This window comes from Ambystoma mexicanum, chromosome 2q, assembly GCF_040938575.1.
Source record: "Ambystoma mexicanum isolate Mex_15411 chromosome 2q, UKY_AmexF1_1, whole genome shotgun sequence".
In the NCBI taxonomy this organism is placed as follows: domain Eukaryota; kingdom Metazoa; phylum Chordata; class Amphibia; order Caudata; family Ambystomatidae; genus Ambystoma; species Ambystoma mexicanum.
In genome coordinates, this window is record NC_090924.1 from 99,424,683 (window position 1) to 99,447,541 (window position 22,859).

General features: G+C 46.4%; 1 protein-coding gene across 1 annotated transcript in view; it reads left to right on the plus strand.

Moving 5' to 3' along the window:
- Window positions 1-22,859, plus strand: part of NTN3 (netrin 3) — a 234,460-nt gene that overhangs the window by 176,752 nt on the left and 34,849 nt on the right. Inside the window, exons 4-5 of the mRNA XM_069646937.1 lie at window positions 15,693-15,842; window positions 17,245-17,298. Coding sequence (XP_069503038.1) covers window positions 15,693-15,842; window positions 17,245-17,298 — 204 coding nt within the window. The remainder of the gene's footprint in view (window positions 1-15,692; window positions 15,843-17,244; window positions 17,299-22,859) is intronic.

The window sequence follows — 22,859 nt, forward strand, 5'->3', positions numbered from 1 at the left end:
GTTTTAAGCAGTCACATGATCCATCAAGCGACCGTGCCGTGATAAAGAGCGCAGCGCGGGCTCCGTATTGCAGGATAGGGAGCTGGGGAGCTTCCAGGCGGCAGAAGCTACAATGTTAGTGGGTTAGCTTGTGTGGCAACCCTCAGGTTACATGGAGGAGCAGGCGAGCAGAAGGCATCAGGAGGGTTCAGGCAGCTGAACCAGCAGAATGTTGAAGTATTAAGCAGTCACATGATCCATCAAGCGACCGTGCCGTGATGAAGAGCGCAGCGCGGGCTCCGTATTGCAGGATAGGGAGCTGGGGAGCTTCCAGGCGGCAGAAGCTACAATGTTAGTGGGTTAGCTTGTGTGGCAACCCTCAGGTTACATGGAGGAGCAGGCGAGCAGAAGGCATCAGGAGGGTTCAGGCAGCTGAACCAGCAGAATGTTGAAGTATTAAGCAGTCACATGATCCATCAAGCGACCGTGCCGTGATGAAGAGCGCAGCGCGGGCTCCGTATTGCAGGATAGGGAGCTGGGGAGCTTCCAGGCGGCAGAAGCTACAATGTTAGTGGGTTAGCTTGTGTGGCAACCCTCAGGTTACATGGAGGAGCAGGCGAGCAGAAGGCATCAGGAGGGTTCAGGCAGCTGAACCAGCAGAATGTTGAAGTATTAAGCAGTCACATGATCCATCAAGCGACCGTGCCGTGATGAAGAGCGCAGCGCGGGCTCCGTATTGCAGGATAGGGAGCTGGGGAGCTTCCAGGCGGCAGAAGCTACAATGTTAGTGGGTTAGCTTGTGTGGCAACCCTCAGGTTACATGGAGGAGCAGGCGAGCAGAAGGCATCAGGAGGGTTCAGGCAGCTGAACCAGCAGAATGTTGAAGTATTAAGCGGCCACATGGTCCATCACATGTTTGTGCCTTGATGAAGAGCGGAGCAGGGGCTCCGTAATGCAGATAAGGGAGCTGGGGAGGTCCCAGGTGGCAGAAACTGCATTATTATTGGGGGTACATGGGCAGGGACCCTCAGACTGCACGGAGTAACAGGAGTGTTCAGGAAACCGTGCAAGCAGAATGGTGCAGTATTTATCAATCACATGATCTGTCTTGTGACCATGCATGCCGCGACGGAGAGAAATGTTGGGAGCACTGTGATGCAGGAGAGGGAGCAGGGGAGGTACCATGTGGCAGAAGCCGCCGTTTTAATGATGGACCTCAAGCGGCGACCATCAGCCTGTATGGAGAAACAGGTGAACAGATGGCAGCAGGAGCGTTCTTCTGTAACTAGTACAACCACAGCCCCTACCCTTAATGGCTCAAGCCCTGCTACCATAGGTGAGACAGTGAGCCAAGAAAGTTACAGAGTTCTGCCTGACCTCAGGAAACATCATATCCAGTCACTGGGACCCAAGAGAGTGAAAGTAGCTCTACCTCAGATATTGTTTGCGGCGGCACCAGGATATGTAACCCTAGAAACGTCTGAGCATCCCAGGAGGAAAGCACATTGCAAAAGCTGATAACTCTTGCACGATTGGAATAGGGCTTTTTAACATGGTTTGAAAAGCAGTCTTGCTGTCACTTGACAGGGGTCCCACACTTGGCGGTCATTTTGGCAGAGGCAACAGACTTAGTGGTATAGATTGTGATATTCCCCGGATCACATTTGGTTCAGCTGGAGAAGCCAGCATTGGAACTCTGGTCTCCTAGTTTCACAATAGGACATCAGGGCGAACATCCTCCTTTTCAGAGTTTTGAGGTCTCCTCCTTGACTTCCACACTGAGGCAATCCACGTGGAGCACACAGACAAATGTAAACGAATTTGTGCCAAATCCCAGAACAACATACTTAGCAAAGAAGCCCCCGCAGAGCTGGCATTCAGGATTCTTAGTCATTCGTTCGCAACGGTTCAGGCACTTGAGGCAGACGGGTACCCATGAAGCAGACTGCCACCCTCTATCCGCATCACACTTTTTGGACGGAACAAGGCACATCACAGAGATTCATCTGTATTTATTAATTTATATACTTTCTTGAGACTATGGGCCTCATTACGACCCAGGCGGTAAGTTACCGCCTGGGTCGTACCTTTACCACCATGGCGTAAACTACGTTTACGCCATGGTGGTTGGCGGACTTACCGCCCCATTCCGAGGTTGGCGGGGCGGTAAGTCCCCAATCCCCATTTACCCTTCCCCATTCCCATTTTTGCCCCATAGGGCATAATGGGAGTGGGGAAGGCGTTAATTACGCCACCGTAAATTACGGTGGCGTAATTAACATCAAGGTCCCTTAGCGCCATGGATTTTAACACCTGCTAAAAGCAGGTGTTAAAACCTCCATGGCGCTAAGGGACCTCGGAATCAAGCGGTAAGGGTCGGCGCTGTTTACGCCGCCGTAAACCCCTTACCGCCTGAGTCGTAATGAGGCCCTATGTTATGGATGTTAGCCTCCTGTGCCCCGTTTTCTTTGGGGGGGGGAGTTCCCATCCATTTGTGAAGAGCAGCTGTACAGCGCCACTGGCATTCAGGCAGCATCTGCTCTGAAGTTGAGCCGAATCTGGGCACCACCATGAGCTGACCCTGGCATGTTGTCACCTGTGTATCATCTGCAGGTGTGTGCTGGGAGCCTGGCATGCCGAGTATGCCCACTCCAGAATACGCTTCCCACTTATCTAATAACAACGGGTTGGCTCTGTGCTTGGCATGCTCACAATGCCCCCTTTGTGGGTATTCTTCTGTCTGGAATGAACAGGTGCTCCTAGTTCCACTTCAAATGATGTCATGCGTATATATATATACCTGCAATGTAAAAGGGCAGCAAGGGTTCGACAAATAAGCATGGTGTCCCCAAGCAGAGAAACTGACATAAGCCACGGGTCACGTCGGTCACGTCTTCTCTGTCTGTGTTGAGGCCAGCATTGCAGACTGGCTTTGCAACTGTGTTATGCCATTACCACCATGCTATCCAAACTTTCGCCGCGAAATGACCGTGAGGAGCGCAGCGCAGAAGCTTAGGAGAGGAGCTTGCACTGAAGGTACAAGGTGAGTTCTTCTGATCATAGCAACTTCAATAGCATGAACACTGGACAAGATGTAAAGGCCTTTATAGGTGTATATAGGATTCAAATAATATGCTATTTGTTTTACAAAATACCAGAGAGCCGAACAATTGTGATACTCAAAGAATGTTGCTGAAATTATGTTGAAAAAAGACCTGGTTTTCAAGCCGAACAAGGGTTGTCGCTAAGAGGCAAAAACGTCACATGTCACCAAATCGGTCACTTTAAAGTGATGGTTTATGCTGCAAAACCAAAAAGGAAAGGGGGTGAAAAAAAAATAAGGGAGCACATCAGTGGTTTTCCACCTGATACACAAATGAGAAAAAAAAATGCATGTTGTACAAATTGTACTTTTTGTTTCAGCGTTAGCACAGTTGAAATAATGGCATCCTTAAGGGCACAAAAAAAGTGTAGCCGAGAAAGAAAAGAGATGCCAAGAATGTGAATAGTAGCAGCCTGAAGGCTAAAGAGAAGAAAAATAGCATATAGCCGAAGCGGAAGCTAAAAACATGTCTACTCATGACAAGTAGGAATAAGTGCAAGTGTAAAAGGTGCGATTATAACACTGAAGGAGCATAGGGCTCTGGGGTGAACAGAGGTCCTTTCCTCTAATTCTGGAGCATGGTGGAAGTGGGCCACACCCACACAGACACCTCTCATCTGTGACTGGCTGCTCAGGGGTCACGTGTGCTACACCACGTCGCCCTCTCCCACTGACTATGAACTTGCAAGCCTTGGTGGAGACAGCAAAAACGCCCAATACTCAGTTCATGCAGTGGTTGACGGTCAATGTATATCTTTAGAGCTGTGGAGAAACAGACACGGAAATCGCAGTGTAGCCTCATCCCGAAATATGGTGCTGTGCATCCACATGCGAATTCATTGACTTTTTGTAGGGTTGTAAGAATTAAAATCATACATAAATATGATACATATAGTTAGTCTCATTTTCACATACTTCTTAATGGAACATCCTTTAATCTTGCTTACAACGCATGCAGTGCCACAACACCACTTTGCACGTCTCCGCCTATCCACACCCCTGGCGTATTCCCTTCACTCCAGGTGGGCTACACCACTATAGGCAACCATAATCTGCCCTGCAGGCAACAACTCCAGTGGCAAAACTGCTGTACTTGGAGCTAGACTACAACAGCCTCCTTCTGATGTCTGATGTTTGGTATCGCTGCTCGGGGCACAACATGGTTCTGAACAGGGACTCGCCTGGCAGCTGCACAACCTTATAGTCTTTTTTATGTCTGTTTTAGATAATCATAGGCTTTAGCGCCTCTCTGCTGTATGCAATAGTCATGACTGCAGCAGTGAGTCTGTGTTTGTTAGAGGTAGTTGAGGCAAAGAAAGAAGTTGCATTCCAGACTGTCACCTCATTTAGAAGGACACACATGTTTTAACCCATCTCTCCCTGCCTAGCCTGCTCGTCACACATCCACGTTCCCCTTTCATGCATTCTATTGAACACTGTGTGTAGAATTCGACCATCTACACAGTGGGTGTGTGCTGGCCTGGGCTATTTTTAAATTTTAATGAAATTGAATGATGTTAGATCGACCTCTGGAAAATGTGTGGGGCTAATCCGCACACATTCTCCTATGCTCACTGCACCACAAACACATAGACCCGTGTACTCTGGGTGGATAACAGCCCACAGGCGCCACCCCCCTGTCATATTTAGTTGGAATATGGCAGCCAAGAGTACAACAAGGCATCTCAGAAGGGGGAAGGTAAAACCTTCCACCTGCCATGCCCAGCTCATTAGCTAACAAAGGCTTCATGTATCCACCCTATCCTTTGTTAGTTGCTGGTGGCAGCTTCACATACTAATCAGAGGTAATTCCAATAGGCCCATGGGAAGCCTGGTTGCAGGATTAACAAAAGACAGGAAAACCCCAACAACCTTTGATATGCACAGTGTCAACCTGAAGCCAGCTCCCGCCTCTCAGTATCAAGGGCAGTGACGTGTCATGTCTGGGACTATGTATTTACAGTAGTCATCCCCTCTGGGGGACCCCATTCAGAAGGTAGAAGTATGTGGTTTTGTCGGTGACCAAAATCTGGTCTCGCTACAGCTTCAAGGGAGACTCACCACTTTAATATGGAACCACAGAGAGCTCAATTAACCAGAGAGACCCTTTGATCCACAAAAGACAGGAAGATGGGTGGCACTTGGTATTACATGTTTTCACCCCTTTACCTTTTCTGTTGCAAACCACTCTGACTATGACCTCATGTAGACAGGAGATTGTTGGTGGGGACCCGGGATTGGTTCATTAAGGTAGGCTTAGCCTACACCAATCACTGGGACCCATTTGGCTTTAAAAGAGGGTTGGCCCCTCTTTTGGCAGATCATCTGAAGACGTTGCATGGAGTAACAAGAAGAACTCTGCATTGGACCCTAGTTGAAGGTACAATTTGCCCTATATCTTCCACCGGTGAAGGAAGGCCAGGATTTCCAAAGAAGGAAGCAAGATCCCTCCCCATAACATCTCCCAGGGAATAGAGGGAGATACTGAATTCAGAGGACCTTCCAGCAGCTCCAGAACTGGCACCCAGACAGCCTACAGTCAGCGGTGCCATCATTTGCAGCTCGAGAGGCTCGACAAGCTCAAAAATGTCCTTTAAGGCGGACGCTGGTTGATGCTTGTCGATGAACTCCTCCTAGGTTCTTCGCTGGGCTTTTGAGCTCACAAGAATGTTAAAGTATTAAGCAGTCACATGATCCATGAGCTCACAAGCCCAGCGAAGAACCTAGGAGGAGTTCATTGACAAGCATCAACCAGCGTCCGCCTTAAAGGACATTTTTGAGCCTGTCGAGCCTCTCGAGCTGCAACTGATGGCGGCGCTGACTTTTGTTACACAGCAGTCGCTAATGTCATCCGAGATGCCTCGACCAGTGCTTCAGACTTGCCAGCCAGCACTGACACAATGATTCCTGACCCTGAGCCACCAAATAGGTCAGCCTGAAGCCGTCCGTCCAGCCTCGCTTGCCGAACTGCCTGGCGCCTGATACCAGCAGCTGTCTCCCATCTTGAACTCTGTCGCAGAAGTTGCAAAGAGCCCTGAAACTGACTCTACACTGTCGAGCACCAAGCACTTCTACAAGCACAAGGTACATTGTGGTTCTGTCTGGTCCTTCTCCAAATGCCCCTAGTGGCATTTTGCAACCCATTTTGCCCTATTGCTGAAACCAAGTATCCCTGAACTATTGCGATTCATTACTTTACCAACGACAGTGTAAGTATCCAGAGAGCATCCATTTCCTTCTTGAACTGTGTGTCCTCTGCATCCATATGTAGGGTGGATTGTATTTTGTAGTGCGCTAGAACTGTCTGTTGACTAATAATAAAGTCGATATTTTTATACAACCTTGACTGGACAGTCATTTATATCATTGGGTACTAATTGTATTTTCACTGGGTTGCAACTAAACGACAATCCACGACCTTACAGAGATAAGCCTGCTGTTCCATCGACGTTACCAAAATTGGACAAAGAAGTTTATAATTTGTTTGTTTCCAATATGTTCAGATCCCGTCTGGTGTACTAGAGGTGGGGGGCTGATTGATGGTTTAGAAACCGATAATCATCCCTGGACCACTGCTGCCCCGGAAGTTGATTAGTCACACACAGCCTGGATAGGGAGCTCAGGATACATTTTCTCACTACAGATGAAGACGTATTACTATCATTTGATTGCTTACTCCTAAATCACACACACACTTTCTGGCATCACCTAAAATTGGTCAGTCTATCTCATCCTTCATCGATTTGCCAAGCAGGTATGGCTCCCGGAGGATCAAGAATAACCCTTCTTTCCCTCCCCCTTCCCCTTTTGTGATCCCTGCATTCCCCTTTGCATGGGTCAACCTTTGTTGTAGCATTTCTGTCAGGTGGCTTGGTACCTCCAGATTACCATCATGGTTTACTTGGAGGGAAGTTTGCAAACGTTCTAGTAATTAAGCCCCCACACTTCCTGGACATGCTCCAGCACATCTTGAGTTCATCACACAACCATGTGCTGATTAATTCTAGTACCACGAAATCACTGTACTCGAAACTGCCCTCACAGAAAAATTCCTCGGCATCAGGGGTGCATTTTACTCTTTTTTTCTTATCTGAATTAATTTTAACCACTACCAATAACTGTACATGAACACTGACTACCACATGCATACACTTGCATTCAACTCCCCTGTACATGTCCATGTATTTGTCTGTTTGTTTCTCTCCTACTCCAGCTTCTTTTATTTTCTCACCCTTTTCCAATTTCCACCAAAGACCACGGTCTGCTTCATCCTGGATGGGGGCACACAACACCACAAGCCTCCGCGCTGTAAAACCAGTATGGTGGTGATGGGTTCAGTTTAAATCTTTTTAACATGACATAACCTAAGGACTGGTGCTTTACTGGCTACATTGTCTGCAGTGAGACATGGGATTTAGGATTGAAACCCAGCATCCCCACTCAACCACATTTTGCCACATTAGCCCAAGCTACACCCCACAGATGAGACCCAATGAGGCTAAAACACTTCTGGGGATGCTTGTGGTCTTGTGCAGAAGGGAGATGACCTAGCAGTTAAAAGTGGACTGCCCCTAATGGGGCGGGACCAAGCCCGATTTTCATATGCTTCTCCCCCATCTGTAATGACGAAGGAGACTACAAAACCATGGGGTTGAGGATTGCCAGAGCAATTCCAGAGGTTATGATTTATTTAAACCTTCCATACATCACTCTGTGGTGTTGCCGTGTTTGACCAATCATGCAATCTACTTTTATCTCAGTATCATTATCTCAAAAAAATATCGAAGCCTTTAGTGCCAGGTAACACCCAGTATTAAGCACTACTTTTTTGTTATTGTATTATTGTTTGAAATACATAAAAGAGGTTTAAACCTTTCACAATAGTAAATCCATATATACAAAAAAATGAAAGAACAAAGTATACATACAAAACTACCAAACGCTAGATACACACCGATAACAATCAATTACAGGTTGCCATTTAAAGAATCCCAGCTTCCTAAGAAACCACAAAACCCTGATCGTTAGGGGAGCGCATTTACCCACAAATCATCAGGCCCGGATCCGATCTGGTCCAATATAATATGTGCTCAATATATACTTTCCCAAAATGGCGAGCCCACTCCTCCACCAGGGAAGGACACTTTGCTTAAAGAGGTTTTCGTGCGGCGATCTCCGACAGCATCTTACAGTAGCTGAATGTTGGAGCAGGGAGCTCAGATTTGTTCCAAGGATAGCTTATTTCCACAGTAAGAAGCAGGTTAAAACGGAACCTCATAAACAGGGCACACCGACCTTTTATCAAAGGCTATTTTTTCAACAGGTTTTTTAATTAAATGTTTTTGCTCATTAAACCCATCGAAAAATATAGGGGGGGCATGTAAAGGGTTCAGGGGTCGGAAATAGTAAAACAATGATAGGGGAGGGGAGACATTCGGGGGGACCTCCCAAAAACAGAAAAATACATTTTTCGATGGGTTTTTCGAGCGAAAACTGTTCGTAAAAAATCCCGTCAAAAAAATTGCTGTCGATGAAATGACATAGGACCATAAACAGGTAAAATAAATTGCCACTTTCCAAAAAATACAAAATAAACTGTGCCTAATGTTATATATGGCAGACTTCAATTACACCCGGGACTGGGTAGTCCAGTGCTAGTTTTTACTTTGCATTCTGGGTCTTGTAGCACAGATTTCCCCATTTAAAACTCAGCACTGCAACTATGGGAATTCAAATGCTTGAAACCAGGACTGGACTAGTGTCTCCCAAAACGAATGAATAATGTTGGCAAGTGTCTTTACTGCTGTGCATTTATTTATTTATTTGCATTTTTAAAACGCTCACACAGCCCACGGGCATCAAGGTGCTGTTACAGGAATAGTTTTTTAAAAACATTTTTATTTGCGTAATTGTTTTTTTTTGTTGTTTTAGTTGCGTATTTATAACGTGCTTAAATACCCAGAGGTTTTTAGGCGCGGACCCAGGGATCAAACCTGTGTTTCTTCCAAGGCGAACACGTTGCCACTGAGCTATCCTCCCGGGGCAAAATGTATTTGGCATATATCTATACATGAGGGAGTGAATATTTGTTGGGGCGTGGTGATAAAAAGATACTTAAAATAGGTTGGCCACTGTTTTTTATTTTTATTTCTAGATAGGCAACTTCCACCACACTGGTGTAGGAGTGGCAGAGAATGCAAAGCTATGGTGCTCTTTCTCTTTCATCCCCTTGCTGTGCACCATTGTGTAGACCTCCTAATTTGAGTGCATAAATAAATAACAGCTACTGAACCGGGTTACCCTTTACACCTTTTATGCATTTTTGTGTGTCACGCCGATTGTCACTTTGACACATTTTACCAACATTAAAACCATCCGTGGTGGAAAGTATTTCGCCTTCGCACGGTTTTTATCCCTTCACAAGGTTGCAATTAGTTACTTCTAATTAGCCCTAACAAGCTCAACCCCCGCCCTCCTCCGCAGCCACAGACTGGCTAATTGACAAGGCCAGCTGTGGTGTCTGAACCCCCACCCCCTCTAAAATTCCTCCCATTTTTCACACGGCTTGCCCCAGCCCTGCCCCCTCGCCCCGACACCCCTCCAGCCCCCACCGCCACCAGCTGCGGTAGAGCGGGCCCGTGAGGAGAAAATGGCTAGTTACATGCCCGGCCTCAAACTGATGGCTGACAGCTGCGTGGGGCGGGGCTGGGCCCCGCTAATAAATAACAGCTTAACCTGAGGAGCCACCGGCGAGGAGAGGTCGAGCCTCGATCAAGAAAGCCTCCTCCACCTCCCTTTCCTCTTTTATTTAACAAGATATACCCGCGGCAATGCCGAGTTATTGTGTGGAAATAAATCGGGGCCTGTGCTGGTTTAAATCCCCAGATTATCTATGCCCCGGTCTCTGCCTCACTCACCACGAGACCCCCAGCTCTCTCCTGAAAAGACCACCTACCCGAGCCGTGGACGTGGCTCACTGTCCTGTCTAGGGACCCCAGTCTACAGGGTTCCGCAGTTCACACGCGTGGCCTGGCCACTCTACCCAAGTATTCAACATACGTTTGGGAACGAGAAATCCGAAATAGGTTTCTGGCACCCCACTGCATCAATAAGGACACCTCCACGCAGGTCCATGTGGTGTATTTCAGTGCATGGCCTGATGACCTTGCACAGAAATGCATATTCTCTCATCTAATTGCATCGCTGAAAATAATAGATGCATGCCCGGCGTTCCTCTCAATGCAGCACTGCATAGAGTGCACATCAAGAAAACAGGTTTCCCTTGCAATTGCGGTTGTTTCCTTTTCCATTTAAAATTTAGGACAACTACAAGTCCCAGCATTCCAATTAAAAACAACACTGGCTGTCCTTCTCATGCCTGGCCTTCTCATGCCTGGCCACGGGAAACTTGTGATCTCGTGACAAAATACTGTATTACTTTTGGCCAACCTGCAACACTCACCCTGGGAAGCTCCCACCACTAACAAACACCTCCACAACCCTATTCCCCATGCTAGGTCCGACAAGCCCTCGATGACTGTCACATTACGATTACTTACTATACAATTCGACTTTAACCCACGGCCTTTCATGCCTAGGCTCCCTCCACCTACACGAATCGAGGGGTAGCCCCCTCCGTTTGCTCGTTTTATATGGAGAAAACCGGGGCCGCCTGCCGACCATAGGGGATCTCAATTTAGGCACAGCCTCTCTTGGCTTACCATATGACAAAACGTACTACAGGGGGACATCCGGGACTTGCTACTCAAGCAGGGTCGGACTGGGACAAGAAATAGGCCCGGTCACCCAAAAAAAAGTGGTCCACTCCTCACCTCAAAAAGTGCCCCACCCCTTAACTCATGACCCTTGACCTCTGATGACATTACTAGAACTGATGTTATTTGACCCCACCCCTAAATGACATCCCGGGAAGCGATGAAACACGACCTTTCACCCCTTGACAAAACAGGAAGTGTCATCAAATAGCATTGTTCCTAATTGCTGTGAATCCAAGCAGACGTACAAGGCCAAACGATAATATGTTACTGTATAGCACTTACGCTTATGCTCTTTTTTATAGAACAAATATGCATACAATATCACCCAACCTGTGTTCGTAGTCATTTATCGAGCTAAGAAGGATGAAAGGCTTTATGAGAAGAAAAAAATAAAGAATTGGAAAAAAATATATATTTTTTAAAAATGGTCTTTTTCCCAAGGCATGGCCAGAAACGGGCCCCCACTCACCAGGGACGATTTCAGCCCGGCCACGGGCCGAAAGGCAGAGGGGCCAATCCGACCCTGTACTCAAGGATTCTCTTCTTAGCCCCTTACTCATAATGCAGTATAGGCTCTATTTTGTTTAGCCTTGTTCTTAATCCTCACTGTTAGGTGTAAGCCTCCCTCCAAACATGCAGGATTCTCGAATACAGTACGTATAGCTCACGCCACTAGCGTGGATACAGGCCACATGCACGGCCAGGCATATATGCATGATAGTACATGCCTACGGCTAAGCACATCCGGCCTACTGCACACATAGCCGCCCAGACTGAAACACCTGACGTACCTCAACACCTCTATCACTAGCACGCAGTAACCACCACCCGAATGGAACTTGGTATAGCTGACACACATAAACTCTCTAAATAATAGCATTCTATCTCTTACCCTCAACAGCACCCACACATGTGTCTGACCTCTCTCGGGCTGCTTAGTCGATCCTTGCCAGCCACCTAAGTCCTAGAACGGCAACATGCACACACGCATCTCCTAAACTAACCCCCCTAGAACTCTCTAACGACATTGACTCCGGTCACCAAGGGCATTCAACCAAGGAAAAGTGCATTGAGGCCACACAAGTGGGGAAAGAGTGCTATATAAATAACTAAATACAATACAATACAAGACAAGAGTGCATGATGCATACTGCCAATATGCCCATTCCATTTGTGGGATAGAAGTCCAGTTCTAGTTTTACCTTGGATTCATGAATATCTCCATTATAAACCCAGCACTTCAAGCCCCAGAATGAAAAATTAAAATCCGGACTGGAGTAGCATCTCCCGAATGGAGTGGGTTATGTGGCAATGTTCAACATAGTTAAAAAAAAAAAAAGAGTTTTCCTCTATTTCCTGAAAAAACGGCCTCACAATTATCTACCTATTCCATGACCAATACCGAGCCACAACCCCCCAGACTCCTCCAAGTCCTCTTTCACTAGCTTATGCCCCTCGACTTCCGAGAACTGCAGCTGGAACTATGTAGCTCCCTCTACTTTCTGTTTGCAGGTGGTTGCCTTCTAAGTTGTTGACTAGCAGGGACTTGGCCACCGCCGCTTAACTTTAATGGCGGAAATGCACACACGCATAATAGACCTCACGCATTTCCCCACATTTTGGACTCCTGTCCCTCTGAGGGCGTTCAACCAAAAGCGTTTTGGGACCATAATTATGGTGAAAGCCGCTATAGCAACATGGATGACTGTAATCCCCCTTATCATCATTTTAACCACTTTTCCACACGTAGCTTTTACAAATGTACAAAACCCCAGAAATATTATTTCACACAGACCCCATCGCACTTTCTGTTTCTGCCCCTTGTATACATTTCATAAACATGTTTTACTCATTAAAATCATGTTGTTGATTAACCTTTTCCACTGACACGTACAGGGCCTAAAACCTGGTTGTAGACCCTCCGTGGGCACAAAACCTCCCATAGGACAGGTGATATGAACCGTGTTTGTTCTCGGTAGAGGGGCTTCCACACATTTTGTATACATTTTGTAAAAATGTTTATGAAATTATTATATTTTGCCCATAAAAGTATTGATAAACCTTGGTTGTACATGGCATTTCTTTCGTTATCAGACATCATTTATATACCAAGGACAGGAGGGAACCAGTTGCAACCGGAACAAACAATATACAGTGACTTTATTTCTGGGCCGACATCCTGCCCATTAATGTAGTGCTCAAGGTTTGTACTGCCAATCATTGCCAGTTCTTCGTCAGATTTGTCTGCATCTCAGTGCCCGGCGGGGAAGATTGGCAGCTTTTGTTAATCTCGTACGTTTGACTTTTGCCAAGTCTAAGATTTTCACTATAAAGACTACTAATTAGATCCCCGGGAAACGCCTGTACCTCCCTTCGTCGCTCCCAATCTCCATCACGTGCCTTTAATCTCCATCAATGATGAACAGCACCCCAAGAGGTCACAAACACGGCAGGCGTTCTGTACAAGTCCACTTTAGACTATATTAATGTTGTGTTGATTCATAGATGCCAGAATGCCCAAATCCTTTCCACAGGTATGATCACGGTCCTTATTCTGGCCATCTTTCTTATTTATTTATTTATTGATTGCTTGTTAGGCGCTTATACAGCAAGAACATTCTGTCTCAAAGCGCCCACAGGGCAATAGGGAGGGGACACGGGAATGAGAAATTAAAATACATAAACATATTAAATACAGTGGAGGGGGAAAAAGGACAAACCTACTATGCCTTGTGAGTATTCAGAACGTGCAAGTGCAGAAGGGAGGGGTCAGTGGAGGTAGGTGCTGGGGTGCCCACGCTCATGGGTGAACAACAGATGAAGTGCCATTCATCTTGCAGATAGATTTTATCCATCAGCTGTGATTTTTGGATACTGAGCCTCATTACTCCATCCTCTCGGATTGAGTGTGTAGTTGTGGATTAGGATTCTTCATGGTCTGGTCTGTGTGGACTTGTCACAGTAGGGGACTTGTAGTCCTGTATTTATAGCATACAATGACAAACAAGGTCCCCTGAATGGAATGGGAGGACATCTTTATATGTATGTTGTTGCATTCTATACATTGAGCATTCAATTTCCAAATATTGCTTTTCTCGTCCTGCGATGCCTGCTGTTCCCTGGTAGAGTTGTCTAATATAGTGTGTGTGTGCAGTCACTCAGCCAGCACTAGCTACCGACAGCCAAACACATGCCACCCAGCAACCCACCTGTGGCATTACTATGCTGCCAGGTAATGGTAAGATAGAAGCTTCTATAGTAGTGAAGTGGTATGAACTCGGTCCATTCAATGCATGTGATGTAATGAAGCACATAAGTTATTGAAATATGTGAATTTGTCACTCTTGTTTCCCTCTGTTATCCCAGTGTGATTGCCATCGAATATACTCTTGTGTCTTAATTTGCAATGTTGCCTATGCACTGTCACCTGCTTTGAAATGCCACACTACATACTCCCAGAATCGTTCAGCACTGCCCTCTGAGACCACGAGAGCCTTACAAGGCTGTAGGAAAGGCACATTAGTGTTCCACACATTCTACATAGAGGGAATGGAAGCATTGCGGCTAGCTTGTTGGTGAACCTGAAACCAGATCAAAACAAGGCCATTTACTCCGGCCTCCACAATCTACAAATGAGCCACCTGCAAGGAGTGCAGAACCCCCGAAAGGACACGCTCTCCCAGTGTTAACAAGCTTTCAACGGGTCCCTTTTCACAGTATTAAAAACAGAAATGTACATCGCCCACATTATGAATGCTCAACATGTCAGCCCCCTTCCCACAAACTGCCACCTATTCTAGGAGGAACCTGAGATCTTCCCATCGGCGCCTGTGCACCATTTCTAGGTCCAGGTTGACATTGTGGGCAGCAGAGTTTGTTGTTTCTCTGTTGTGTCCTGTAAACTTTGGCACCAACTCCCTCTATCTACCGAGCACCCACCATCCTTGTTTTCCTTTACAAAGGCTATCCTGGAGAAAATGCCTGACAGTGCTCGACTGGCCTACAGGGAACTCTGGAGATTTCCCTGTGAGCCTCTGCACTGTGGGCCTCTTTTGTGAGGGTACTCTTGCTTTCTGCCCCTGTTAGAGGAGTCCGGCTTGCTCACATGGTGTAACACAGGGCTCTTTTTGGTTCTCAGGCCACCCCTGGTGCCTAGAAGCAGGTAAACTTGTGATGTGTGCATTATACTACCTGTTAGTACGCAAATTAAGCAAACTAAAGCTCCTATGGTGTGGCATGCAGTGAAGGCTTTGTTTGAATTCTTCGAATGTATTTAATCGAGGAAGAATTGGTTGAATTCTCTTTTTTCTTTAAGGACATTTTACCGCAAATGTGTGTAGGCAGAGACCTCCACAGGCCCCCCAATAACTCCCTACCTTTATAACCCACCCCCCACACATACATATGCGGCAACATTCAACAAAAACAATTCGACCAATTCTCCCTCGATGAAATCTACTGCGGCCAAACCTCCTGTTACCACAGTAAAAGCTATCCCCAGGCCCGGCTATCCTTCTATCTCCCTTTATTCTAGAGTAACCAGGCCTAAAAGACCATGTCTATCTTTTTAGCTCACTCAGTCACAACATGAAATAGAGCGCTCCCTAGACATTCCTATCACGGGTATCTCTCAGTATTACTAAAGGGCACACTCAAGTATTATTCTTGTCCCATGTCTTTCAGTGTCTGCACGGATTTGTCTTTTTCACAGACCTTTCCTGTATTCTGTGCCACCTGTTCCTCTTCCAGAAGCCAATATGTTTGCATGTGCCCATGCTGGCTGCCTGGCCATCATAATAATTCCTCCTGTAAACCTCTCTTTTACTCCTCAGCATGTGACTGCCATCCTGTTGGTGCGGCTGGAAAGACCTGCAATCAGACCACCGGACAGTGCCCTTGTAAAGATGGCGTGACCGGATTGACCTGTAATCGCTGTGCCAAGGGATACCAGCAGAGCCGATCGCCCGTGGCCCCCTGCATAAGTAAGTGCTGTGCCTATGTGCTCGCTTGGAAGACACATCGGGTCGGGGGGAGGTTGTTGTTTTAAGCAATGATGTTGGTGATGTCCACTACAGTTTGATAATGGTCTGCATTTTGCCTTTTGTGGTGCTCTATCGCAGAGGTTTGCTGTGGGTTGTCCAACTCCAGGCCTTGAGAACAGGATCCGTAAGGGAAGGCATGTAGCATCTCTGTGCAAAGACTTCAGTAAGGCCTAAGCACCAGAGACTATGGGGAAATAGAGAGGGGGTGGGGGGGGGGATTTGCAAAGGCTTCTAGGGAGAAAATTACCAGGGCTGTCCCAGTTTAAAGCAGATGAGGCCTACCTTGATTCAGACATAACCCCGGCACTATTTTTGGGATGCCTTTGCTTAGGCAGCGATCAATTGGTTCTGTTATCGTTTATTTATGTGGGTTTCTTACATTGTACCCAGGCAACCAAATAATGGCTTCATCGCATGGGAACCAGAACATGGGTGGCCGGGGGAGATGGGGAAGCAGTGCAGGGAGGGGAAAGCAGATGAGGGGAAGCAAGGCGAACATTAAAATGCAAGGGAGAATAGTGGACCCTTGAGGGAACATCAAAAGAAACAGTATTTCTCTTTGTTTCAACGATGGAAGAGTAGTTCCATAGGGTCGGAGCTTGAAAAGAGAACGGTCGCTCTCCCAGGTCTTGCATATAGAATCTTGGAACATGTACAAGGTCAGAGACCAATGAGCAGAGGCTCTTGCTGACTGGGAGACCTTGAGGAATTGATTGAGGTTTGCAGGGCCTTGCTCGTCAATTGCTTTGTGCCCAGGCAAAGGAATTGGTAATTGATTCAAGAGGCGATGGGGAGCTCGCAGAGTTGGGCAAGGGCAGGAGTGTGGTCAAATGGCTTAAGCTTGTAGATCAATCCTGCAGCTTTGTTTAGGATGATTTGAAGCTTTGCAAGGGATGAGTGGTGAAGACCACAGTAAGGGGAGTTAGCCTAGTCAATCCTTGATTGGATTATGGCTCTTGGGAGAGAGGAGATACACGCTGTGATGCCAGGGGCTGCCTTTCAAGGTTGCAGGCTTTAATCAGCTGGTTAATGTAGTGGTTAATGTAGTGGTTAATGTAGTGCATGGTCAATTTGTGATCAAAGTGGAAGCGTAGGTTGTGCACTGATTTGGAGGGGTATGAAAGTAGAAGGCCTGATTCAGAAGGTTAGGCAAGGGCAAGCAGTGAGTTGTTCTTAGCATAACACGCCCTTCCCAAATTGCTGCTAGTACATGTTTCTGCTCTGGATTGTTGGCAATGAATTGTGTTCTTCTGAGCCCGCGTTGGGTGCATTTGACGTTTGCCACCGCCTTCCTATTAACGCTGAATTAACATCCGGTCACGTGTGCTTTTTGTGTTCCCAGAGATACCGGCGATTATCACGACCCCTGTCGTCACCAGCACTGAAGAGCCAGCAAGTAAGTCGCGGGTGTGGATTGTGTGGGGCTGTCACGGTGCACCTGCCCTACTGGGGGAGAGGGGTAAGGGCTTTCTTCCCAACCTAGGCCTCCTCTGATCAGGAGACAGGACAGAGGCGCCACCTTGCCTCGAACACCAAACTTGGTCATGGAAAATGAACAATGGAAAAAACCCAGAAAGAAATATTTGCAAATGAGGTTTTAAAATCCCATTTATTTTTTGGAACCCCCCCAGGAAAGTTGACAGAAGGTCTTAGTGTGTATGCTTTCGCCTGGAGCGGCCTTCTCCTCGCCAAGACTTCTTTGTCTGTGATACAGTGTCCCTGCCAGCGGCCCTCACTCCAGAAAAGCCTTTCTGTTTAATGCCGCTCTTTAAAATAGCTTCTCTCTGAAGTCGAGTGAACATTAGTGGCTTGACAGGGGTACAGAGCCCAGACTGGCAAATGCACCTCACTCCCACAGCACCGTGACCCGCTCATAGCTCTGTGGTTGCACCTCAATTCTACCCTGCTGTACCCCCATCTTTTTAGCACTGTTGCCCACGCACAGCTATGTCAGTGCTCGCTAGCCACGACCTGCACGCCACCCCCTACTATTGCAGGATAGAGGCCCACACTTGGCACTGCCAGTGCACCGGAATCCTCCCCTGCTTCACTCCTGTTATTCCTACAATGGCCGGTACACAGCAGTCAGAGGGCAAAAGTCCTATCCAGCAGCCTCGGCTCTCCCGGTCATATGAGCGACATACATCAGTACATCCTAACCCTGTCATACATAGTCCCCTGCTGCACCAGTACGGAGACCCCTACATCGATCCATCGTCACTACACAAAGCACACAACACAACTCAATCAAACACCTAACCGACATCTGCAAAACTGGACCCCCCTTATGGATACAACTAACCAGTGGACGCGACCGTAACCCCACCCCAACCTCATACACCCCACACGCCAAGCATAAAACACTAGCACACATCCGAGGCACTAAGTCCAACCCTTATGGTCCCAACAAGTGCTGGGGCCTCTCAACCAACCTCTGCAGCAATGCAACACACACAGACGCCAGTTTCTCCTGGTTCTGAACCTAACCTATCATCCTATCCTCACTAACAAACCCTGCCATGTTGACGCCTGGAGACCGCCCTTTAGTTAGCGGTGCATGGTATAAATCAACATAACATAACATAAATTAATGGATCTCAAGTCATCATCTGAAGCCCTCACTGCCTTCTAATAATGGACCACACAAAATGGACGAAGTCCTTTGCATTTACCCGCAGAATCGCCCTCCTCCACAAGGAAGTGCACAAAGCTCTATTGCTGCCCCTCATTTCTGCCCTTCCTCTCCCTGATATCCTCTTCCGGTTTGAAAGTATCTTTATAACATGCCGCTTCTGCTTTAATGCTTGACAAGGAATTTATGAAATCTCCTTTAAACCTTAGCATGGAGCCGATGTGGTCTTGTGGCTGAGTTGTTAAGTGTTGACAAAAGGAGACTTGAGATCCAACCCCAACTTCCCCTCGCCCAATGCGCCTTATTATGATTTTGGCAGATATGTGTTCACCACTGTTACCACATGTGGTAATTCTTCATTTCTGCCTCCTTGAATGAAACCCACAGTGGTTGGCAGCAACAAGTGCAGATTTCCACAATAAATGCATGCAGTGTTTCAGAAACTGTCTATGCTTTATTTTCATAACTTGGTTGAATCAATTTTCTCAGGGTCGTTTTAAGAATGGAAATAGTGTGTCGTGGCACATCCTAGCATTACTGTAAACGCTTAAATGATGCAGAAAAGGGCAATTTGAACCCTTTTTCTGCATTACTTGGAAAGGGGGAGAGAAAGTGGGCCTCAGAGCTGCCAACCTTTCCGCTGCCTTTAGGTGTCAACATGCAGAAATGTTTTTTCAGCCCGTGTGGATGCGCCTCAGTTTCCGCCAAGAGTAAAAACGTGGAAGGAAATCTTTCGGGATCCTTGCACAAACTTTGGTAAACAAATTCACTTTTTTGGGAAGATATCCAACTTCTTATGCAAGCAATATTGGCCATGAATACTGCATGCAGTAAATGTCTCCAAACCCATGATCTGTCAGTTTGTTAAAAAAAGGCGGTATTTGAAATACCACCTGTTTTTACCATTACCATAAGTGCCTGCGTGTGAGCCTGGACACATCACTCCAGCTCCCAAGGCATCTGGTGCCTTAATTGCCAAAATTGGGAGCTTTTGGAAATGGGCTAACTTTTGGCCTTAAGCATTGTTGACAAAGCTTGAGTATGAACCACTTCTGCTAATGGCCATGTGATGTGGACCTCTATGCTCACCCGAGTCGCCCGGCCTCCACTATAACTAAATAACACAGTTCTGCTGGAACAATATTGCACTCCCAACGAAGGGCAATGCAGATCATGAACAGAACTCTGCGTGGCATTATTCAATGCCACCAGAGTACCTGAGTCCATTTTCTTACTAACAACAGTAAATAAATAATTTTGTATTCCAACTACAAGATGGAATATTCCTTCCCATGTAAGATGTTATAAAGTGTATAGTCCCCCAAAGACGGTGGGTTGAAAGGTGAATAGTACAGGCTTTGTGAAAAAGCATCCAGTTACTGCCGTCCCTGCCTCCGTCAGCAGGAGTAATGATCTGGAATGGTGCAACCACTCTGGCTACACTAATGCTCACATTTGCTCCAGTCCCAGCCTTTCCAGGTGGAAGTTCTGTAGGGAAGGGTGTAAGAGTGCTAGATATTTAAAGGATTGGCTCCTCCTCTCCTGAGAGTACCACCCTTTGCTAGAGTTTGACCCAAACAATGTGATGTTGATCCTTTTCCATACTCAGCACTTGCCACTTGCTGCCTGCACTACCACTTTTGTTGATTTTATTATTTATTTATTTATGTGTTTATTTATTATTATTTATTCTGTTTCCCCTTTGCTATGCACTTTCCACTTCTCCCCCCTTCCATGCACTTTCCCCCTCCCCTCTCCCACGCACTTGCGCGTTCTCAATGTCACTGGGCCTAGTAAGATCATTGTTTTGTTCTCCCTTGTTCCCCTCCCTTGCCTGGTCACGCTCTAAAACATCTGTGTATGAGCACGATATTAATAAAATATCAATATCAATATCAACCACACTGGCTATGAGAACTAATCGTGCCATTGACTCTGACTGAACAATAATGTTACCAAACTCGGACGCAAAATCGGAGTATATTTAAATGAAGTGGTAATTACGTGAAGGGGACCATTAACGTCTGCACTTACATGCTATTGGGTGCCCTCCATGCAAATGTTCACAATTTCAAAAGGCCTTTACCCCTCGTTTTTGCACTCAGTTTTGCCAAAAAGTGTGAATGTTGCCTGCCATTTAAGGCATCGACTCACCTATTCTGGAGAAGCCACCGAGCCAGCCCAGTGAAAACACTAAGCGCTCTCTCAGCCACAACTGGCAACTAAGGGAGCGCTCCTGGGCTGGTTTGAACTGCGGTTTCCCCTTGACAGTTCATACCCTGGGCCACAGGCATTTTGGTTGCCTAGCCTTGCATGGCCAACATTGGAGATGCAAACCCGGTCACTGCAGTTCTGAATCTGCCTAGGGGGCACTCCCCAGTTATTCAAAGTAGCTGGGGTGTGCTCCAGGGGTGCTCTGGCTCCTGCTTACGTGTAGGAATCAGGAAGCTCTACCTGCTTCCACTTTCCTTTTCATGTTGCACAGGAGCCAGAAAGCTGTCACGGAATTCTGTCCTCCTGATGGCGGCAGAGCAGATTCTGGGGCAGTGCTGCAGGTAAGAAAATGTGCATTTGAATATGTGTGTGGCTGCAAATGCATGAATGAGTATACGTTTGTGGGCACGCATGATTGAAAGAGAGTATGTTGCATGGGTGCACATGTGAAAGAGAGAACGTTTGTTATGGGTGCGCAGGTGAAAGGGTTATGAATCCGGTGAATGTTTATGGGTGCAAGAGTGAATGTGTATGAATGCTGAATTGATATGTGTGGTTGGTTGTGTTATTGCTGGTGAGCGCACCTCTAATTTGAGGGCACTGGGAGAGAGGGTGCATTTCGTACAGTGAACCAATGTTAAAGCAACCTTTACATTTGATGCCCAGTAAAAAAGGCCATGCCAGAAGCATAAAACAAAACCAGACCAGCTACAGCAATGCAGTCCTGTCTATCCACTTAACAACACTTATCATGTTTTTTAAACATGATAAGTGTTGTTACATGGCAAGACTGTGCTGCATTGCTGCAGCCAGTCTAGTTACGTTTTATGCTTCTGGCCAGTGCTGGAAATGGAAAAAATTAACAGTCAGAACTGGCCTCCCCCTTCATGCGGGGAGCGGTGGAGGTTGTGGGTGCGGAAGTTGGGGGGGGTCTGATGGGTAGAGCCCCAGTCCAAGGCGAGTAGCACCATATCCTTTCAGGGAACCCAATGGTGGTAATCTGTTTAAAAGCAAAGATTATTTTAGTAACATAAGAATGACCACATTTTATGTATATAATATGTCTGTGATATTTATTCAACATGAAACCATTCTGATAAAGTAATTGAAATGTGTCTCTCTGCTATTTTCATTTGTCTCAATACCCACCACATCAAAGAAATGTCTTAAAATCCAAAGACATAGATACCCATTTTGACAGCTTATCATCAGGCTGTAAGGCTTTGGCTGTTTCTAGAATGAGTAATAACTTAAAACTTTGACTCAGCTTGCCGAGCCTGCATTGTGGCGAGAACCTTTGCTTGGGAGAAGATTTTGAGGACCTCTGGGCTAGCCTAGCTTGGGGTGTTTGGTCCTCAGTATTGAATGGGCACTTCGGTATGTCAAACTTTGCTTAAGTTCGGTTCGGCCTTGTTTTGGCCCTTTTCCTACCCTGATTCTGGAATGGCACTTTTACTGGGTATCAAAATGAATGCAAACAAGATAAGTGTTGTTAAGTAGCTAGGCAGGACTGCATTTATGCATGCACTATGGTTATGTTTTCTTACTGTGACATGGCATATTAAACTGGGCATCTGGGTTAAAGCAAACATGGTAAGTGTTGTTATGTGGCTAGACTGGCCTGCATTGCTGCAGCCAGTCATCCAGTTACGTTTTCTTACAGTGGCATGGCCTATTTACTAGGCATGAATATTAAAGCAAAGATGATAAGTGCCGTTATCTAGGTAGAGTAGCTTGCATTGCTGCAGCCAGTCTAGTTATGTTTTTTGACTCTGGCATTACCTTTTTTACTTGTCATCTATGTTAAAGCAAACATGGTAAGCATTGTTACATGGCTAGACTGAACTCCATTGCTATAGCCAACCTGGTAAGTTTTCTGCCCCCTGGCATGGCATTTCTTACTGGCCATCATGGTTAAACCAACCATGATAAGTGGTTTATGTGGCTAGACTGGTCTACATTGCAGAGGCCAGTCTGGTTACATTTACTTACTGTGGCAAGGCATTTTAAACTGAGCATCAAGGTTAAAGCAAACATGGTAAGTGTTATGTGGTTAGACTGGCTTACATTGTTGCAGCAAGTCTGTGCATATTTTCCTATTGGCAAGCGAA